This window comes from Erithacus rubecula (genome assembly GCF_903797595.1).
Source record: "Erithacus rubecula genome assembly, chromosome: 1".
Taxonomy (NCBI): domain Eukaryota; kingdom Metazoa; phylum Chordata; class Aves; order Passeriformes; family Muscicapidae; genus Erithacus; species Erithacus rubecula.
Genome location: NC_136658.1, coordinates 19,174,430 through 19,191,893, shown reverse-complemented (window position 1 = coordinate 19,191,893; position 17,464 = coordinate 19,174,430). Strand labels below are relative to the sequence as shown.

Below are 17,464 nucleotides of genomic sequence, written 5' to 3'. Positions count from 1 at the left end.
GTGGGAGCATCCAGCAGAGTAGCTGAGCTGGTGGGGGATCTGGTGTGATAGACACTAAATGTGGAAATTGTGTGCTTTACCCAAGTAATTTTCAAATCAAAAACTGATTTATGAGAAGCTCTTTCTGTCTGACACCACTTAATTTAATGGCTTTCAGATGTGGCATTGGCAGCAGTTCTGGTTCCAGTGCTGGTGATGGTCTTCACTACTCTGATTCTTATCTTAGTTTGTGCGTGGCATTGGAGAAACCGGTAAATGCATAGTTGGATGAAAGTGTTTTTAATGAACGTTAGCTGGTGTGTGGGAATGAAGTGCTGCATGTATTGCTGTGGGAACTCTGTGGTCTGCACTTGTGGGAAGAATTGTATTCTTTCTGAGAAAAAAAAAATCACTTGATTAGGGAGGACAAAACAGGTTTTTGTAACTGTTTTCATTGAAAGTGGTTTGACTAAAATTTGGTTTCTCTGGTAGCAGCAGACTGGTGATGGCAAACCAGGTTACTGGTGCTTATGCATTAAATTTGAGGACCAGTTACAGCCAAGGTGATAATTGCTGAGCATTAATTAATGTGTCTTTTGATAAGCAGACTAGCTAAAATAACCCTTTTTTCTTTTTTTTTTTTTTTTTTTTTTCCTCAGCAAGAAAAAAACTGAGGGCACGTATGATCTGCCTTACTGGGATCGTGCAGGTAACAGAATGGTTTTATGAAACCATTTATTCAATGGGTTTTTTTCAGTGTGTATTTTAGATTGTAGTTACAGTTTCCACTAGCAGAAGCTTCTCTAATGCTAACTGAGGGAGGCACAGCAAGCACTGAATTTATTTTCTGGACAAACTTAACTGCACTGCTTCTTTCTCTGATTTCTTTTTTTCAGAATTAGTAAACATTGTGTCTCCTCTTAGAACGGACAGCTTCAGGGTTTTTTTGGTAACAAAGTAGAAAACCTTTTAATTATGCAACATGAGGGGAAAAATAATGTATAAGGAATGTCTTTATACATTTGATAACCATTTCTTTGGTATTTCTTTGTCCTGGAAAAAAGTCTTTCATCTTAGTGTATAAGTTCTGTCAAAAATTTTGTCTTCATTGCCCTAATAAGCATGTGGGATTTAGGTATATCCTCCATCTTGTCCTGTGCCTCATAAACATAGGATCAGACAATTGCACAGTTCTTTGCAATGGTCCTGAAACCACCTGTGCCCCAGGTGTCATGGGTAGCTGCAGCAGTTGGGTTGGTACTGCTGTGTGACTGCTTCCCTTCCCTGGCTCCCTGTTGAAAACTTGTACACGCACACCTGTGTGTCTGCTCACTGGCAGTCCTAACTATGTCTTACCCTTTAGACAAGGAAGCTTCTAATCACCTCTGTTTGTTACATGGCTGTTCTGATAGATCACAGCTCTGATACCTTAGGGTATTACTCAAAATAGTGATAATTGAGTTATTTACCTGCTTCAACAAAATAAAAGTTGTGCTGAAAAATATATGAGTAATTTAAAACACAATATAAACACGATCTGGTGGTTTTTTGTTGTTTTTTTTATTTTTTTAATCCATGTGAAGGATGGTGGAAAGGGATGAAGCAGTTTTTTCCAACCAAATCAGCAGAACATGAAGAAACTCCTGTACGCTACAGCAGCAGTGAAATCAGTCACCTAAGACCAAGAGAAGTCCCAACAATGTTGACAACAGAATCTGCAGGTACTTTGTAGGCCATGTTTTACATATATACATATATATATATGATATGCCAGAAAATGTCAGGAATCTGGCTACATTTGTTATTTCCTGGTTTGAGGGGGGCAACAGAGGAGAAATGAATAGTTTTGTGGGTAAGCATATCTCTTAAAATGCTTTTTCATGTCTGTTCTCTCATTTCATGTGCTATAGATAGACACTTGCCCAAGTTAATGCAATAACTGAAAGGTTCTTCAGTTTTTTTTAAACCTCATAAAGAGTTAAAGAATTCTTTTGATTATATTTTAATGCACTGGAAATAATTACATCACAATATTTTTATGCACAAATCTGAAATGTGGCACTTGATTCTCTGCCCTCGCTATATGGATTAAATCATACTTGTGATCTGGGAAAGGAGGGTTTAGGAGGTGGCACATGCCCTTTCCCTGGTGTCCCAGGCATGAGAGGAGGATGACTGACTGTGCCTTTGGTTCTGCACTTTCCTGCTGATGGTAGAGTTCGGCAGATGTGCAGGAATTACAGCTTCACTGCAGGCAGAATTACTTCACAGGCAAAATTACTTTTCTCCTTTTGGCTGCTTGTCTGTTTTTACCCAACTAGTCAGGCTTTCCACCTCCAGCTTTTGTAACTCAGATTATCTGTTGACCTAAAACATCTGAGACTATATGCAGGCTTCCCTCCTCAAAGGACAAACCTGCCACCCTGAGGATCACTTTTTATCCAGATCCAGGCAGAATAATAGAAGAACATTTTAATAAGCTTTATTGTCAGGCTGATCTGCAGCATGGGAAGTTGCAGCTCACCTGAGAAGTGGGGATGTTTTGGTTATCCTAACAGCTTTACCAAATGGGTGGAAAGGAATCCTTTTCCAAAGTGATTGGCACTGGTGGACAGAGATGGACCACGGGTTTGATGTAGGATAGAGATCTCTGGGGGACTGCTGACAGGTTGTGTTTAATGTGGTGCCACTGTAAAACAATCCATTGAGCGTGTTTGCGTTTTCTTTTGTTGGGACTTGCAACACAGAATATGCTCAGCCCCTGGTAGGGGGAATCGTGGGTACTCTTCACCAGAGATCAACCTTCAAACCAGAAGAAGGAAAGGAAGCCAGCTATGCTGACTTGGACCCTTACAGTTCCCCCATCCAAGAGGTTTACCACGCCTATGCCGAGCCACTGCCCGTCACCGGACCCGAGTACGCCACTCCGATCATCATGGACATGTCCAGCCATCCCAGCACACCTCTTGGTGCTCCTTCCATTTCCACCTTCAAAGCTGCAGGGAATCCAGCTCCTCCACTGGCTGGAACGTGCAATAAGCTGCTCTCCAGGACAGACAGTGCATCCTCAGCACAGGCACTGTATGATATTCCAAAGGGGCAGCCGGGGCCGGGCAGTGCAGACCGACTCGTGTACCAGGTGCCACAGAGCGTGGCCCATCCCACTGTGAGCAAGGATGAACAAAGTTAGCTCATGAGTAAGGTAGAATGGTGGCTTGTTTCTAAGTGCCAGTTTCATAAAGCTCACAGTTTCACCTTTTTAATTGAATTGTTTTGGTATTGTTAGTCTTAATACAACGTTGAACCAAAATGTTTGGTATGGGAGGTCTGGGAAAACAGTAATTCTGCTTTTCCATAAGCTGTATGTACAGTTAACAGCTTGTCTCCTGTAAAATTGTGGACTTTTTATTACTACTGTACAATTGTCTGCCAGACATGAGAGAAGAACTCTTCATGATTAGCTCCAGTAATTCATAGATGTGAGTGATAAATTGGGAGAAACAGTTTAAGTACAAAAGCCAGTTATTTCTTCCTAATGGTACTATTTCTTGGGGAAAAAACCCCACCTCAATACCCAAAGCTCTTAATTTCTGTGCAAGCACAACAGCTTCTAAAATTCTTCTTTTCCCTGTAAAATGTCTGCACAATTTTAGACTTAACAAGCTACTGTAAGGACTGATGGAAAAAAAATTTCTTTAGCTTCATGGCATAAAATAGTTTTGATTCTGAGTTACATTATTTCAGCTTTGGTAACAGAACTGGGAATTTTCAGCTGTGTGTTCCTCAGAAGGTTCCTGCCTTTTTGGTTAGGTTAGCCTTCCAAAACTAGAAGCTGCTGTCTGTCCAGTCTCTCTTGTGCCTCTTCTCCTTAAGCCACTCAGTCTTACTCCTTCCTAGGAATCCAGAAGGCACAGATTGACACAAGCAAACTACCTGGCAACTGCTTTTACATTTTTCCCTATGCTATCAGGGCCACTTGAATAGCATCTGCCTCAAAGTCAGACTTCCCTGATGCTCAGAGGAAGAAGCATTCAGGTCTTGGAGGTGACTTGAATTGAGAAAGGCCTGCCCTGCCCTCCCCCTGAGTGTCCATTATTCTGTGTTCAGGTGTGAGCTTATACAAAAAGAGATCTGTACATACTTTTGTGAGTGCTTAGGGAAGCACACAAATATTCTAATGGTGCACAGTTTGTGTTAGACATGCATTTAGCACATGTGGTACGTTTTAGCACAACAACCAAATTTAGCCTTAGGGCTTTTTTTATGATTGTTCTTTTTAGAAGCATGAAAGATTCTCAAACCTTTGCAATAGAACCAGTACTATTCCAAAGAGTGTCCATTTCAGATGTATTTATTGGAATTTGCATCCTTTGAATGTTCCAGTGTTCTGCACTATGAAAACATTGCAGTTGGTCATTTACTGAGATAATGTAGACTCATTTTAGCTAGGTAGTCACAAAATGAAAACAGTCTGAATGGCATATGTGCCATTTTTAATTTTATTAGGGGAAAAAAGCACAGCTTTTTCACCTAAGCAGGAGAAAACCCCACTACAGAAAAGCTGTATTTTTATTCTAACAGCACTATTGGAAGGATGCTGAATCAATTAGTACACGTGGGACCCCTCCCTACACAGTAGCCCAGTTTTATGGACTTCAGGGGTTACTGTTAGTTTGTTGTGCAATTCAAAGCCTTGTTTACTGCCCAGGTCCTTAAATGCTGTGGCCAACATCTGAATGGAAACTGCAGTGCTGTTCAAGGGGCTGCCACTGTGCCTTAATACCAGTACAGTATCCTCACTTACCACTTGAAAATCTGTTTGCAGAGGGGCTGTATATAAACTCTGGAGTCAAAATTCACTTGTGGCCTGTTCAGCATCTAAAGTATGATGTTACATAGACTCATAGAATGGCTGGGGTTGGAAGGAACCTTAAAGATCACCTACTTCAAATCCTGTGTCATGGGCAGGGACACCTTCCACTAGATGAGGTTGCTCAGAGCTCCATTGAACCTGGCCTGGAACATTTCCAGGGATGGGGTATCCATAATTTCTTTGAGCAGCCTGTTCCAGTGACTCACCACCTTCACAGTAAAGAATTTCTTCCTTCTATCTAACCTAAACTTCCCCTCTGTCAGTCTGGACCCATTTTCCTGTCCTGTCACTGCAGTTCCTGACAGGAGTTCCTCTCTGGCTTCCCTGTGGGCGCCTGCAGATACTGGAAGGTTGGAATGAGGTTTCCACACAACCTCCTTTTCTCCAGCCTGAACAGCCCCAACCTTCTCAGCCTGTCTCCATAGGGGAGATGCTCCTGTCCTCTTACCAACCTCGTGGCCTCCTCTGGACCTGCTCCAACAGCTCCATGTCCTTCTTATATTGGGGCACCAGAGTTGGATGCAGCACTCCAGGTGGGGTCTCCTCTGAGCAGAGGAGAATCCCTCACCCTTCTGGCCACGCTTCTTTTGATGCAGCCCAGGTCCCAGTGGCTTTTTGGGCTGTGAGAGCACTGCTGGCTCATACTGAGTTTTTTGTCAACCATCTCCCCCAGTCCTCTGCAGGGCTACTCTCAGTCACTTCCCTGCCTAACCTGTCTGTGAGCCTGGGATTGCCCTCACCCAGGGTGTGGGACAATGCCTTGTTCAGCTCCACGAGGTTCCAGCCCTCAGGGCTGTCCATGTCCCTGTGGATGGCATCCCTTCCCTCCAGCATGATGACTGCACCTCACAGCTTGGTGCTGTGGGCAAACTCCCTGAGGGTGTGCTCAGTCCCACTCCCCCTGGCACCAGCAAAGATGCTGAACATTCCCTGTGCTACCTTAAAACCCAGTTCTACAATTTCTGATAATTCATTCTCATTTATTGAGAATAACATTTTTTAATTATTTGTTTTAGAGCTGGATGTCATATGCCTAAATGTGAATGTAAGGATGGTAAATAAGACCCATTTGTGAAGAGCAAATTCCTGCCTATGATTGTACTTTTGATGTTACTGCAGCTTTTTCTGCCTTATAAAAATAGTCTACAATCTTTGTGGTTTTGCTTAAGCAGGTAAGTAACTGTTCTTAGCTATCAGCAGCAACTATGACTAAAATTATCTGAGCTGATTTTATTTCAAGGGGTGGGAAGTGATTAGTTTCCACTAAGATGTGACAATACAACTACAGCCAAGTTAAGAATCCTCACCATTCTCAACTTGTACCAGTTTAGGCTTAGAAAAATCAATCTACCATAAAAATGAGTGGATATGTCCAAGTCAGTATAAATAACACACATGGATTTAATTTTTACTGCAGACCAGGAATGGTAGAACTGTGGACAGCTGAAGGATAAGGTCATGTAAGAATTAAGCAGTTTCTCCACAGTGAGTTATTTTTTAAAAAATCGTAATGCAACTTCATTACCTGAGGAGTGTGAGCTGTTAAAGAAATGAGTGCTTTTAAAGTGTGAGCCCTTTTCAGAAAGAATTTGGTCCCAGGCTTTGCTCCTGCTTTGGACTATGGACATGTTATCTGCTAGGGCTAAGATACATTTGAACTTGGAACAGTTGGATTTAATTGCATTGCACACTAAGACTAGAATTTGCCTGTGTACAATAAAGCAAAGGTACATTTCATGGGTCTCTCTTATATGTGAAGACATGTATATAAAATGTATTTCAATCTTGTTTGGCTTGAGTATTCTCCCAGAATGTATGTTCTTACCTCAGCATGTATTGTAGTTGCTCAGTATTTGTATATGTTGCTAGACTTAGACTGTATAAATAGTGAGGGGGTTTTATATGTTAAAAAGTATTTTAAATAAATTGTACATACATATTACTCAGTATGTTTGCACTTAACACCTACCTTGTATCTAGTTCATCTGCAGTCTGGAAATACCAGGGTTGTTTGTGAGTTCCATGGGTCATGCCCAGTCTCCAAGAGTTTCTTGGCAGCAGGTGGGCTGGTCCCTGTCCCCAGTCAGCACAACCCTCTGCACTGCTGGAGAGGCTGCTGCTCCAGTCTCTACTAGACCATGGCTATTGCCAGCCACTGAGCAAAGCTGATGCTGCTTGTGCTTCTTCCTCTTCTTCATGTGAGTTTCAGCACTGCAATGCCTCATACAAAGAACTCAGTCAAAATTACTCCTTTATGAGTAAATGTAGTGTGAGTTCACAATATCTCATTGCAAGCTGGAAGAAACTGCTGGTGCTGTACCAGGCATGGAACATCATTGGGTTTGATCCCTGTTTGGGTTTGAATACATGCTATCATCCTTCACCTAGGGCCTGTTTATGGAACCAGGCTAATTGGACTGAATTTCTTATTTATGGCTGAACTAATTGCCCAGCTACAAGCCAGCTTGTGCTGTGACATTCAGCTATCACTTTTATGAAACCACAGGATCAGTAACCAAATTCTGATCTAAAAAGGGATATAAAACTTGAAACTGGTGTCAGTTTTCTGCATAGCCAGAAGTTCATACTGAGGTTCTGGTGCCTTGAAAAAGGAAAGGAAGAAGTTTTTCTGCACATGTAATGACAGTATTGCATGTGAACTGGATGAGACTACTTCTTATATTCATGTTTAAATATCAGAAGATTAAAACAGCTTCTAAGTGTCCTGTCTGCAAGCTGACCTGAACTAGAGCACACCCCCAGAACTGCATGATCAGATTACACCACAATCAGAGTATCCCTAAAAAATACTCAAATAATGTTGTGATATTTTAGCTTTTTTACTTTTGTTCATGGCTTGATGCAAGACAGAGCCCAAAGTGATCAGGATGCAGCTGAAGGAGAAGTTGAATGGGTGCAGGTCAGGTTGTACACTAATACAATGCCACAATACATAAAAGTTTTTTATAAAGTCTTACATAATTTTTTAAGTGCCTGCAGATCACTTGCCTTGCAGCTGAACATGCTGCAGCTTCAAAAGATTTTAGCTGTACAAAACCATCTTTTGGCAGCAACAGGCCGAGTGCCAGAATCCATTCTGGTCAGGAAGGCTCCTTCATTCTGGACTGTGCTAGTACATGAGCCTTTCTGAAAAGAGGCAAAAAGACTGAGTTTTGTTAGTTAAAAAAAAAAAAAAAATGCTGTGTGTATAAGGAATTTGATCCCTATCTAAACTAGCTGATACAAAGGCATGGGTGATTAAAATACTCTTTCAGAAGAAAGTCACAGAAATAGGTCTGTCTCAAGCCCTACACCTTCCCTTTATAACCTCTCAAAAGTAGATTCAAAGATCTGGTCTGTACTGCTGTACCTTCAGTAATTGTGATTTTTTTTTCCCCCCTCCATCAAAAGTCACACAGCCACCCAGCTGTGAATATGAGATAAGAAGGCATTGGATCATCCAGTAAAGTCACCTGCAACTGAGGTGAGCAGCTGCCTCTCTGCCGAAAGAATAACCAAGATTAGAATCTTGTTTCTGATAAGGAGGCACAAGTATAAAAAATTTCCTCTTGTCTTGCTCATTTTCTGGGTGAGGCAAGGATTTTGTCCCAAACCAGGGCAGCTTGCTTCACTGAAGCCTGCTCACAAAGAAATGCATGCTTTTTTGTTTCCTACAGTAGTTTTCTCAGCTTTCTGATGACCAAAACACCTCGTGCTTGCCAAGGGGAGAAAAAATAATTTACTGAAACACATCTCTGAGAAGAGCTCAGCTTGCTGCACTGCAGCCAGTTAATCTACAGGAAGAGAAATACAAGCTTCTGTCTTTTGTCTTGTGCATGTTCTCCAAAATACCCAAGCAGCTCAGAATGGAAGGTTCATAGAGGAATTCACTCTGCTGCTCTGCAGTGGGAAGCACTCAGCTGGGTTTCCTTCACCTGGCTATCTGCTTTTGGGGTTTTTTGATAAAAAACCAGGCTGAAGGCTGTGCTTTTTTCAAGTTTGGCTCATAGACAATACAGAAAACATCCATTCCTTCATGATAGGATAATATAAAAAGGATTTGTGAAAACTTAATTGCCATCAATGCCAGCAAAGTACAGAAGTGCAGCATCTACCAAGGCTTCTCATGATTCTGCTCAGGAAGGAAGGCAGGTGGAGGCAGGAAGGAGAGAAGTGCAGTGGAACAACTGTCCCAACAAAAATGTCCATATTAATGGTTTTGGAAGAGCTGGTTGCACTCTCTGACCTGCCAAGTGACTGCAAAATTTTGCAGGCCTGTTTTCAGTGTAGTATCGACTTGGAGGGAACAGTTTCAAAGGTAAACCTTGTGTCAACAGTTAAGTAACATTCCTTAGCTGCCAAAGTCATGAAAAGCTTATCTACATTGCATTTCATGAGCTAAAGAGACAAAAAGACATTTCCTTAGCAATTATTAGGAGCAAGTGAGGAATGGCTACAAAGAAGACAGAGCAGAGGGGATATTAAAAGTGTGTTTTGCAGTTTAGGATCAAAAGGCAAATTCTGCTTCTAAGAGGCAGTGAAGAAAGTAATTAAGAGTCTGATGCAAATAAACAAAAAATGCCAGATATTTTGTACTCCTTCATATTTCAAAGAGACTGAAACCAACCTTACTTTAAAATTGACCTCTGCTCTATCACACTAAACTCAGTTTAAGGGAAAGATGAGAAATGGACAACCATAATGGAAAACTTGGTACAAGTAAAAGGGTTTGAAAGCAGTGTGGAGCATCATACAAAATACACTAAAATAAACTGACCAAAAAAAACCCAAAAACCAACCAACCAAACAAACAAAACAAACAAAAACAAGAACCAAACAGGAACAAAGGTCCTTTACAATTGCCTACAGGTCAAATTCTGCCATTCAGGCTAGGACAGAGCTGACACCACCACCACAGGAGCACATGGGGTTTATTGCATGGGGAGTGAATCAGGAATGTGTGATTTACATTCACTGCAGTCTAGTAGGAGCAGTACCTTGAACAGGAGCTCATCCAGATGTGGAAACAGCACCTGAACTGGTTTGTGATGTTCAATCTCCTGACACAGCAGTGAAAACTCCTGATTCACAGGAATCTTGTTGAGATCCAGGATTTGTTTTTAGCTGCTTTTGTGAACACAAGACAATATTTGGTATCAGAAATAAAAATTGCAAAATACAAAAGTGTAAACTCACTTGTGTATGCAAAACCCCTGTGATGGACAATATTTGGAGTTCCTTCAGGATTGCATTTGCAGAAGAAAAATTAGAATATTCTCCAGATGCTGAGATAAAATACTTCAAGCAAGTCTCTGCTTTTTTCTTCAGGTTCTATGATGACAATTTTAGAACAAAAATACCAAAACAGAGAAAAAATAAAATCCCAACGTTCATAAGCCATCTATATTTAAGGTAACTTTGTCCAGTGCTACTTTGACAGTTATCTCTGTTTCTCAGAATTAAATGGGACCAAAATTCACTTAGATGTGGAGTAAAAAGACCTAAAATCCTAACAAAATTCAGTTCCTAAGAGCAGATATAACCAATATCAATTATGTTTTCTCATCAAAATACAAATAAATTATGTTTCTATGCATATTTTATAGCATTTTTCTCAGCACAGTAGGGGAGGATGGAACCATAATCACAAAGTAGTGGTCTCTGCATAAAGCAAACAAGCAAAAATGAATGCTGATTATTCAACCAAATGTCTCATGAAACCAGACCTCCACTGGCATCATTCTCACTCCAAACAGTGGCAGATGCTAAATTTGTTGGTATCAAAAGACTGAAATCATTACTGATTATTTCAAAAGTTTTAATTTCTTTGTTTCTGTATCAGATTTTAAACTCTCATGATAATGAGACAGTCACATGATACCCAGTACTAACACAGCTGCCTGCAAGAATGAGTCCCAGGATGATCCACTGCATCCCAGCTGAATCTGCCTTCATAAACGGGACAGTTTAAAAACTCCCTCCAGTGATGAATTGCTTTGTTGGTACAAGCAGAGAGTTAGGAAATTATATAAAAATACCACTGTTTTAATCAGCTTTTTTCTAGTACACCTGCACTGAAGTTTATTTTCTCAGAGCATTTACAATTCCATGGAAAGAAGTAGATTTTGTTACCAGCTACTTGGAGGCTAATTAATTAACCCTAAGTAAAACTCTGATTGTATAAACTAAATATGCAATGGCAAATACTTACAAAAAACCCAACTGAGTTGAAAATTGCCTGAATTCTGAATGTGGATTATTGCCCCTTAAAAAAATAAAAATAAAATTTTGCTTTCATATCAAATAAGTTCAGCTCAGAACATAATTATTTATACAAAAAAGCACTTTATATTATGTATTATGATGAGAAATAATTGTACATTTTTTCAGTAAACATAACTATTTTCAGATAAAAAACTGTATTCAAAAGAACTCAAAATAAGCACACCACAGACTGTACCCTTCCTACTAGAGAAGGAAAGTGCTAATGAAAAATGTCAGGATCAATCCTGTTTTCCTCACAGGCCCTTAACTCATCAGTGAGGATCTGTTATGTAGAGATAACTCAACTCTGGTAAGAGTCTAGAACTTTTAAATTATGTCACTCTCCCACAGGAAAAGAATATATCTTTCCCCAGAGATCAGCATTATCAAATTGAAGTAATTATGGAAAATAACCTTTCATCAGCTGAGAACACTTAAAATTTCACCTGACACATTTGTACTTCATTAACTTCTATGACATGATCACTGCTGCCTGCTAGGTTGGTGTGGGAAGTGCTGACAAAAAAAAAAGTAAGTTTCAGGGCAAATCCCAAACTACAAAATTTAGCCTATTTATTTACACTGAGGCATTCAATTCCAATCAAAACCCCCCAAAAGCAGGAAGAAATATGAAAATGCCCAACAAATACTCAGCCTTCTCATTTTCTTACCTCCCTTTGAAAAGCAACTCTAGACTTTGTTAATTAAGACTTGGCTTGCCAGTGGTTGCATGAGGTGAAGTTAGGAATAGAAATCTGAATGATAAATCCCCAAGCTACAGTCTAAAACCCACTGAAACAATCACATATGTTTATACATATGTTGAGCAGTTATTGCACTTAATTCATTTTATCAGTAGCAAGAACATGCAGAGATAAAATTTTATCCCTAGCTTTTCTTCTTAGCTCATCAGCTTCATTCAGGATCAATTTTTATTAATTGCATAGCCAGAAATGACAGTGCATGAAGAAAGCCTGCTCAAAGGCTGGGCCTCATGTCAACAAGCTTAAAAGACAGAAATCTGGCTATAAGCCCTGGTGCAGGGTGTAGATGATGACCCACTGATCATTCTTTTATTAGTTTTAGTGTTTCTAATTCCAGTTTCTGGATGTCCCACCCTGGGATGGCAGCACACGGGCCAGCCAAAGGCAGCCCATGCAGGGACTGTCATCCATTTACACAACTTGGAAGCACACCCTGCCACCCACCAGGGTGAAGTGGGTGGCAGTGATTTCCCTGGCACCCAGCACTGAATCCCTCCTTCCACCCAGCGTGGGGACGCGGCCCCTCTGTCCCCTGCTGCCGTGACAGATTTCCCAGCACATTCTCCGTGGGGAGGAGGGTTATTAACTGCAGATGCTACAATTGTCCTGAGCTGGTGTGAAGCCTCTCTCTGCACTGCCAAATAAGAGGCACATTTCACCTCAGGGGCAGCACAGTGGCTCCACACTCTCCCCAGTAATTAACTGGTTATGACAACCAGCACTATAGGCAGGTATACTTACTTTTTTCTCTTAACCTTTCCAGTTTCTTGGACACATCCAGTGTTTTCAGGTTCATTGTCTAATGTCACTAATTATACAGCCCAGAGATAACTTATATGAATCCCTGGGCTATCTGAGAAATCTCAGGACCTTTTAACATAATCTTAAACCCTGAATCCTCTGGTATTATAACTGGTAAAGCAACAGTCTTCATTACAGACAGGAACTGCCACAGGGAAAAAAGCAAATAACTTTGGGTAGCTGGGTTTGACACAGTAGAAAACCTCATTTTCTTCACAGGCTTTTATAATTGTTTCAGTTTGAGAGGGATTATTTTAGGCACTTTACTGCCAAGTGACAATAGCTGCAATTGCATAGGAGTATAACCAAAGAGCCTCTTTTCATCTTGTTTCATGCTGTGTGTTTTTGCTCACAGAATACATAGTACATACTCAGTAAATACTAGTTATTTTAGTTAGAACTTTCTGAAATAGAAGTATTCCAGAGTATGAGCTGTTTTTACAGAATTATAGAATGATCTAGTTTGGAAAAGACCTTTGAGATCATCAAGTCCAACCCATGACCTAACACTTCCTCATCAACTAAACCATGTCACAAAGTGACACATCCAGTCTTTTTTAGACTCCTTTCAGTGAAGAATTTTTTCCTGATGTCTAACCTAAATTTCCCCTGGTGCAGCTTAAGACAGTGTCCTCTGGTTCTGTCAGTCCTGCCTGGATAAAGAGACCAACCCCCACCTGCCTACAGCCACCTTTCAGGAGGTTGTAGAGAGTGACAAGGTCACCCCTGAGTCTCCTTTTCTCCAGGCTGAACACCCCCAGCTCCCTCAGCCATTCCTCACAGGGTTTGTGTTCCAAGCCCCTCACCAGCCTCGTTCCCTCCCCTGGATGTGCTCAAGTGTCTCCACATCCTTCCTAAACTGAGGGGACAGAACTGGACACTCAAGGTGTGACCTCACCAGTGCTGAGCAGAGGGGAAGAATGAGCTCCCTGCTCCTGCTGGCCACACTGTTCCTGACACAGGCCAGGGGCCATTGCCCTTCTTGGCCGCATGGACACACTGGTGGCTCATGTTCAGCCTGCCATCAATCAGCACCCCCAGGTCCCTTTCTGCCTGGGCACTGTCCAGCTACACCATCCCCAGCCTATAGCATTGCAGGGGGTTATTGTGGCCAAAATGCAGGACTTGGACTTATTAAACTTCATCTTATTGGACTCTGTCCATCCATCCAACTGTTCCAGGTCTCTGCAGAGCCCTCCTATCTTCCAACAGATCAACACATGCTCCCAACTTAGTGTCATCTGCAAATTTACTAATGAAAGACTCAATACCCTCATCCATGTCATCAATGAAAATATTGAACAGAACTGGCCCCAGCACAGACCCCTGAGAAACATCACTGGTGACTGATTCCCAGCTGGATGCAGCACTGTCCACCACTCTCTGGGCCCAACCATCCAGCCAGTTTTTAACCCAGCACAGAGTGCTCCTATCCAAGCTGTGGGTGGCCAGCTTTTCCAGGAAATGCTGTGGGAGACAGTGTCAAAAGCCTTGCTGAAGTTCAGGTGCACAACACCCACAGCCTCTTCTGCACCCACCAGGTGGGTCAGCAGGTCATAAAAGGAGATCAGGCAGGTCAGACAGGCCCTGTCCCTCCTAAATTCATGCTGGCTGGGTCTGATCCCCTGGCCATCCTGCAGGTGCTGTGTGATGGCACTGTTCCGTTCATTACCTGGTACTGAGGTCAGGCTGACAGGCCTGGAGTTTCCTGGATCCTCCTTCTGGTGCTTCTTGTGGATGGGTGTCACACTGTCCAGCTCCAGTCACCTGGGACTCCCAGTGAGCCAGGACTCATGGTAAATGAGGGAGAGCAGCTTTGCAAGCTCATCTGCCAGCTCCCTCATCACCCTGGGATGGATCCCACCTGGTCCCATCCATTGTGAGCATCTAAGTGGCTCAGCAGGTCTCTGGCTGCCTCCTCCTGGATAACAGGGGCATCATTCTGCTCCTTGACACCATCTGCCAACCCAGGAGCACAGTTATCCTGAGAATAAACTGTCTTAGTGTTGAAAACGGAGGGAAAGAAGGTATTAAGTAGTTCTTCCTTTTCCTTATATTTTTTATTGTCCCTCACAGAAGTGGCTAGATTGAGTTCTAATTGGGATTTTGCTGGTTTTTTCCTGCATGACCTAGCAACTCCCTAAGCATTTCCTGAGATACCTGACCCTCCTTCCTAAGGTGGTACACCCTTCTTTTTTTTTTTTTCCTTAGTTCCTTCAAAAGCATCTTGCCCATCCAGGCCAGTAATCTTCCTCATTGGCTCATTTTTGGGCACACAGGGACAGTCTGTTCCTGTGCCTTCAAGATTTCTGTTTTGAAGCATATCCATCCTTCCTGGAGCCCTGTGCTTTTAAGGGCTGCTTCCCAAGGAACTCTCCAAATAACTTTCTTGAATAGGCCAAAGTCTGCCCTCTGGAAGTCCAGTGTGACAGTTTTTTGATGCCACTCCTTTTTTCACCAAATGTTGAAAACTCTGTAATTTCATGGTCACTGTACCCCAGACAGACTCCAACCACCACATTTCCCACCAGCCCATCTGTGTTTGCAAACAGCAGGTCTAGCACAGTCCCTCCCCTGGCAGGCTCACTCACCAGCTGTCACAAGGAGTTGTCCTCCACACACTTTAAGAACTTCCTGGACTGCCTCTTCTCTACTGTGCTGAGTTCCCAGCAGGGATCTGGCAGGTTAAAGTCACCTAAAAGAAAAAGGGCTTGTGATATTGAAACATTCTCCAGCTCTTACAGAATAAATCATCCACCTCTTCTTCCTGATTAGCTGGTCTGTAACAGACTCCCACCAGGATGTCAGCCGTATTGGCCTTTCCCCAATTCTTACTCATAGGCACCAACTTTATCATCATTAATCTCAATTTCCATGGCACTGAGAGCCTCCCTAACACAAAGAACCACACCTCTACCTCTTCTCCCTCTCCTGTCGAGCTTGTAGCCATCCAGAGCAGTGCTCCAATGTCCCACCACATTTCTGTGATGGCAACTACATCACAGCTCTGCTGTTGCACCATGGCCACCAGCTCTTTCTTTGTTCCATGCTGTGTGCATTGGTATACATGCACCTCAGCTGGGCTGCTGATTTTACTCCTAACTCAGGCTTACCACCCTTGGGTCTGCCTCCAGACAGCCCAGCTGCATCCCCTTCCCTCTTCAAACCTAGTTTAAAGCCCTCTCAACCAGTCCCTCCAACTCATAGGCCAGAATCCTTTTGCCCTTGATAGACAGATGGAGCCAATCTGGCCCTAGCAGGCCAGGTGCTGTGAAAGTTGCCCCAAGATCAAAGAACCCAAAATTCTGCCAATAGCATCAGCCCTTAAGCCACTTGTTGATAATGTGCATTCTCCTGTTCCTTTCATCATTTGTCCATCACTGAAGGGACTGAGCAGAACACCACCTGTGCTCCTGCCCCATCAACCAATCCACCCAGTGCTTTTAATTGCCCTGACACTCTTCTTTTCAATCTCATCACTGCCAGCCTAGAGTATCAGCAGTGGGTCATAATCAGAGGGCTGGATCAGCCCAGGGAGGCTCTCAGTGATATCCCATTCCCAGGCCCCAGGGAGGCAGCAGAACTCCCTGTGGGATGGGTCCCTTTGACATATGGGGCCCTCTGATCCCCTCAGAAGGGAGTCACCCACTATGACTGCCTTTCATTTCTCTTTGATGTAAGAGGTGGTTATCCCTCTGACAGATGAATTGTGATTGGGAGGCTCACTGGGCAGGTAATTTTCTTCCATGCCATCTGACTGACCTCTAGTTCCAGGGTCTCATTTCTTTTCTGGAATGGCACCTGGCTGGGTGATGGGGGTTGGGAGGAATTTTTATTACCTCTGTGAGTAGGGACCCATTTCCACTCCCCTTCATCCAGCAGGTCTCCTCCTTTGCCTGATGATAGGAGGCATGGGAGTACTCTGACTCCCGGTGAGCTTCTCTCAGGGATGGAAGGGTGAAACTCCACCAGTCCCTTTCACTTTCCCTAATACTCCTTAGTCTTTCTACTTCCTCCTTATGCTTTTTCATTCATTGATGAATGTGAGCAAAAGCAAAACAAGCCCCACTCTTCCCCTACCTGGCTTCCATAACCCAAAGAAAAGTAGGGCCCAAAAGGAGAACAAAAAATGCTCCACGATCCCTCTTTTGGAAACAAGAGACCACCAAATTGAAGGCAGCTGCCCAAGGCACTCCCACCTCATAACAAAATTATTCTTGGAATTATAGGGAATAATGCAATTACAGAGAACCCAGCCAAAACACCTAAGCTCAAAATCTATGCAGTGTAGTTCAGACTGCACTGAAAACCAAGAAACTTTTACTTTACTTGGCTGCTGCTCAAAATCATATGGGCTTTCCAGATCAGGAAACAGGATACACCATCATCCTGAGCAGCTCAGCCAAATTTCTTTGCCTCCACACCCAAGAGCAGCAACAACGCTTCTTCCCCTTCTGCTGTTCCCCTCATTTTGTGATTACAGGTTTTTCTCAAATTAGTTGTTTCAAACCTACTGCTCCCAGTAAGGATTGACAGCACCTTCTTATATGACAAAAGCAAATGCTCTCTTTTAGATCTAACTCAAATCCAAATTGCTCTGCAACCTCTCTTTATATTGTCAAAGCTTACAAAGCCCTCCCTTCCCTGGACTGCCATCTTTGGCTTTACTCTTGTATGAGTTTCATTTCTCAGAGGAAGAAGAGGAAGATTTTACACTGCAGTGCATCACTACAATAACACCATCCAAACACTAATATTAATAATCTGCATGTAATACAGCTGT

The 17,464-nt window shown here is 42.6% G+C and overlaps 2 protein-coding genes across 2 annotated transcripts in view; one reads left to right on the top strand and one right to left on the bottom strand.

Annotated features, from left to right (window-relative positions):
* Positions 1 to 6,794, top strand: part of DCBLD2 (discoidin, CUB and LCCL domain containing 2) — a 41,183-nt gene extending 34,389 nt beyond the window's left edge. Inside the window, exons 12-15 of the mRNA XM_079302807.1 lie at positions 158 to 251; positions 639 to 688; positions 1,563 to 1,700; positions 2,727 to 6,794. Of these exons, the coding sequence (XP_079158933.1) occupies positions 158 to 251; positions 639 to 688; positions 1,563 to 1,700; positions 2,727 to 3,169 (725 nt within the window). The 3' untranslated portion in view covers positions 3,170 to 6,794. The remainder of the gene's footprint in view (positions 1 to 157; positions 252 to 638; positions 689 to 1,562; positions 1,701 to 2,726) is intronic.
* COL8A1 (collagen type VIII alpha 1 chain) overlaps positions 1 to 17,464 on the bottom strand; it is a 386,313-nt gene that overhangs the window by 304,735 nt on the left and 64,114 nt on the right. The gene's annotated exons all lie outside the window — the stretch shown is intronic.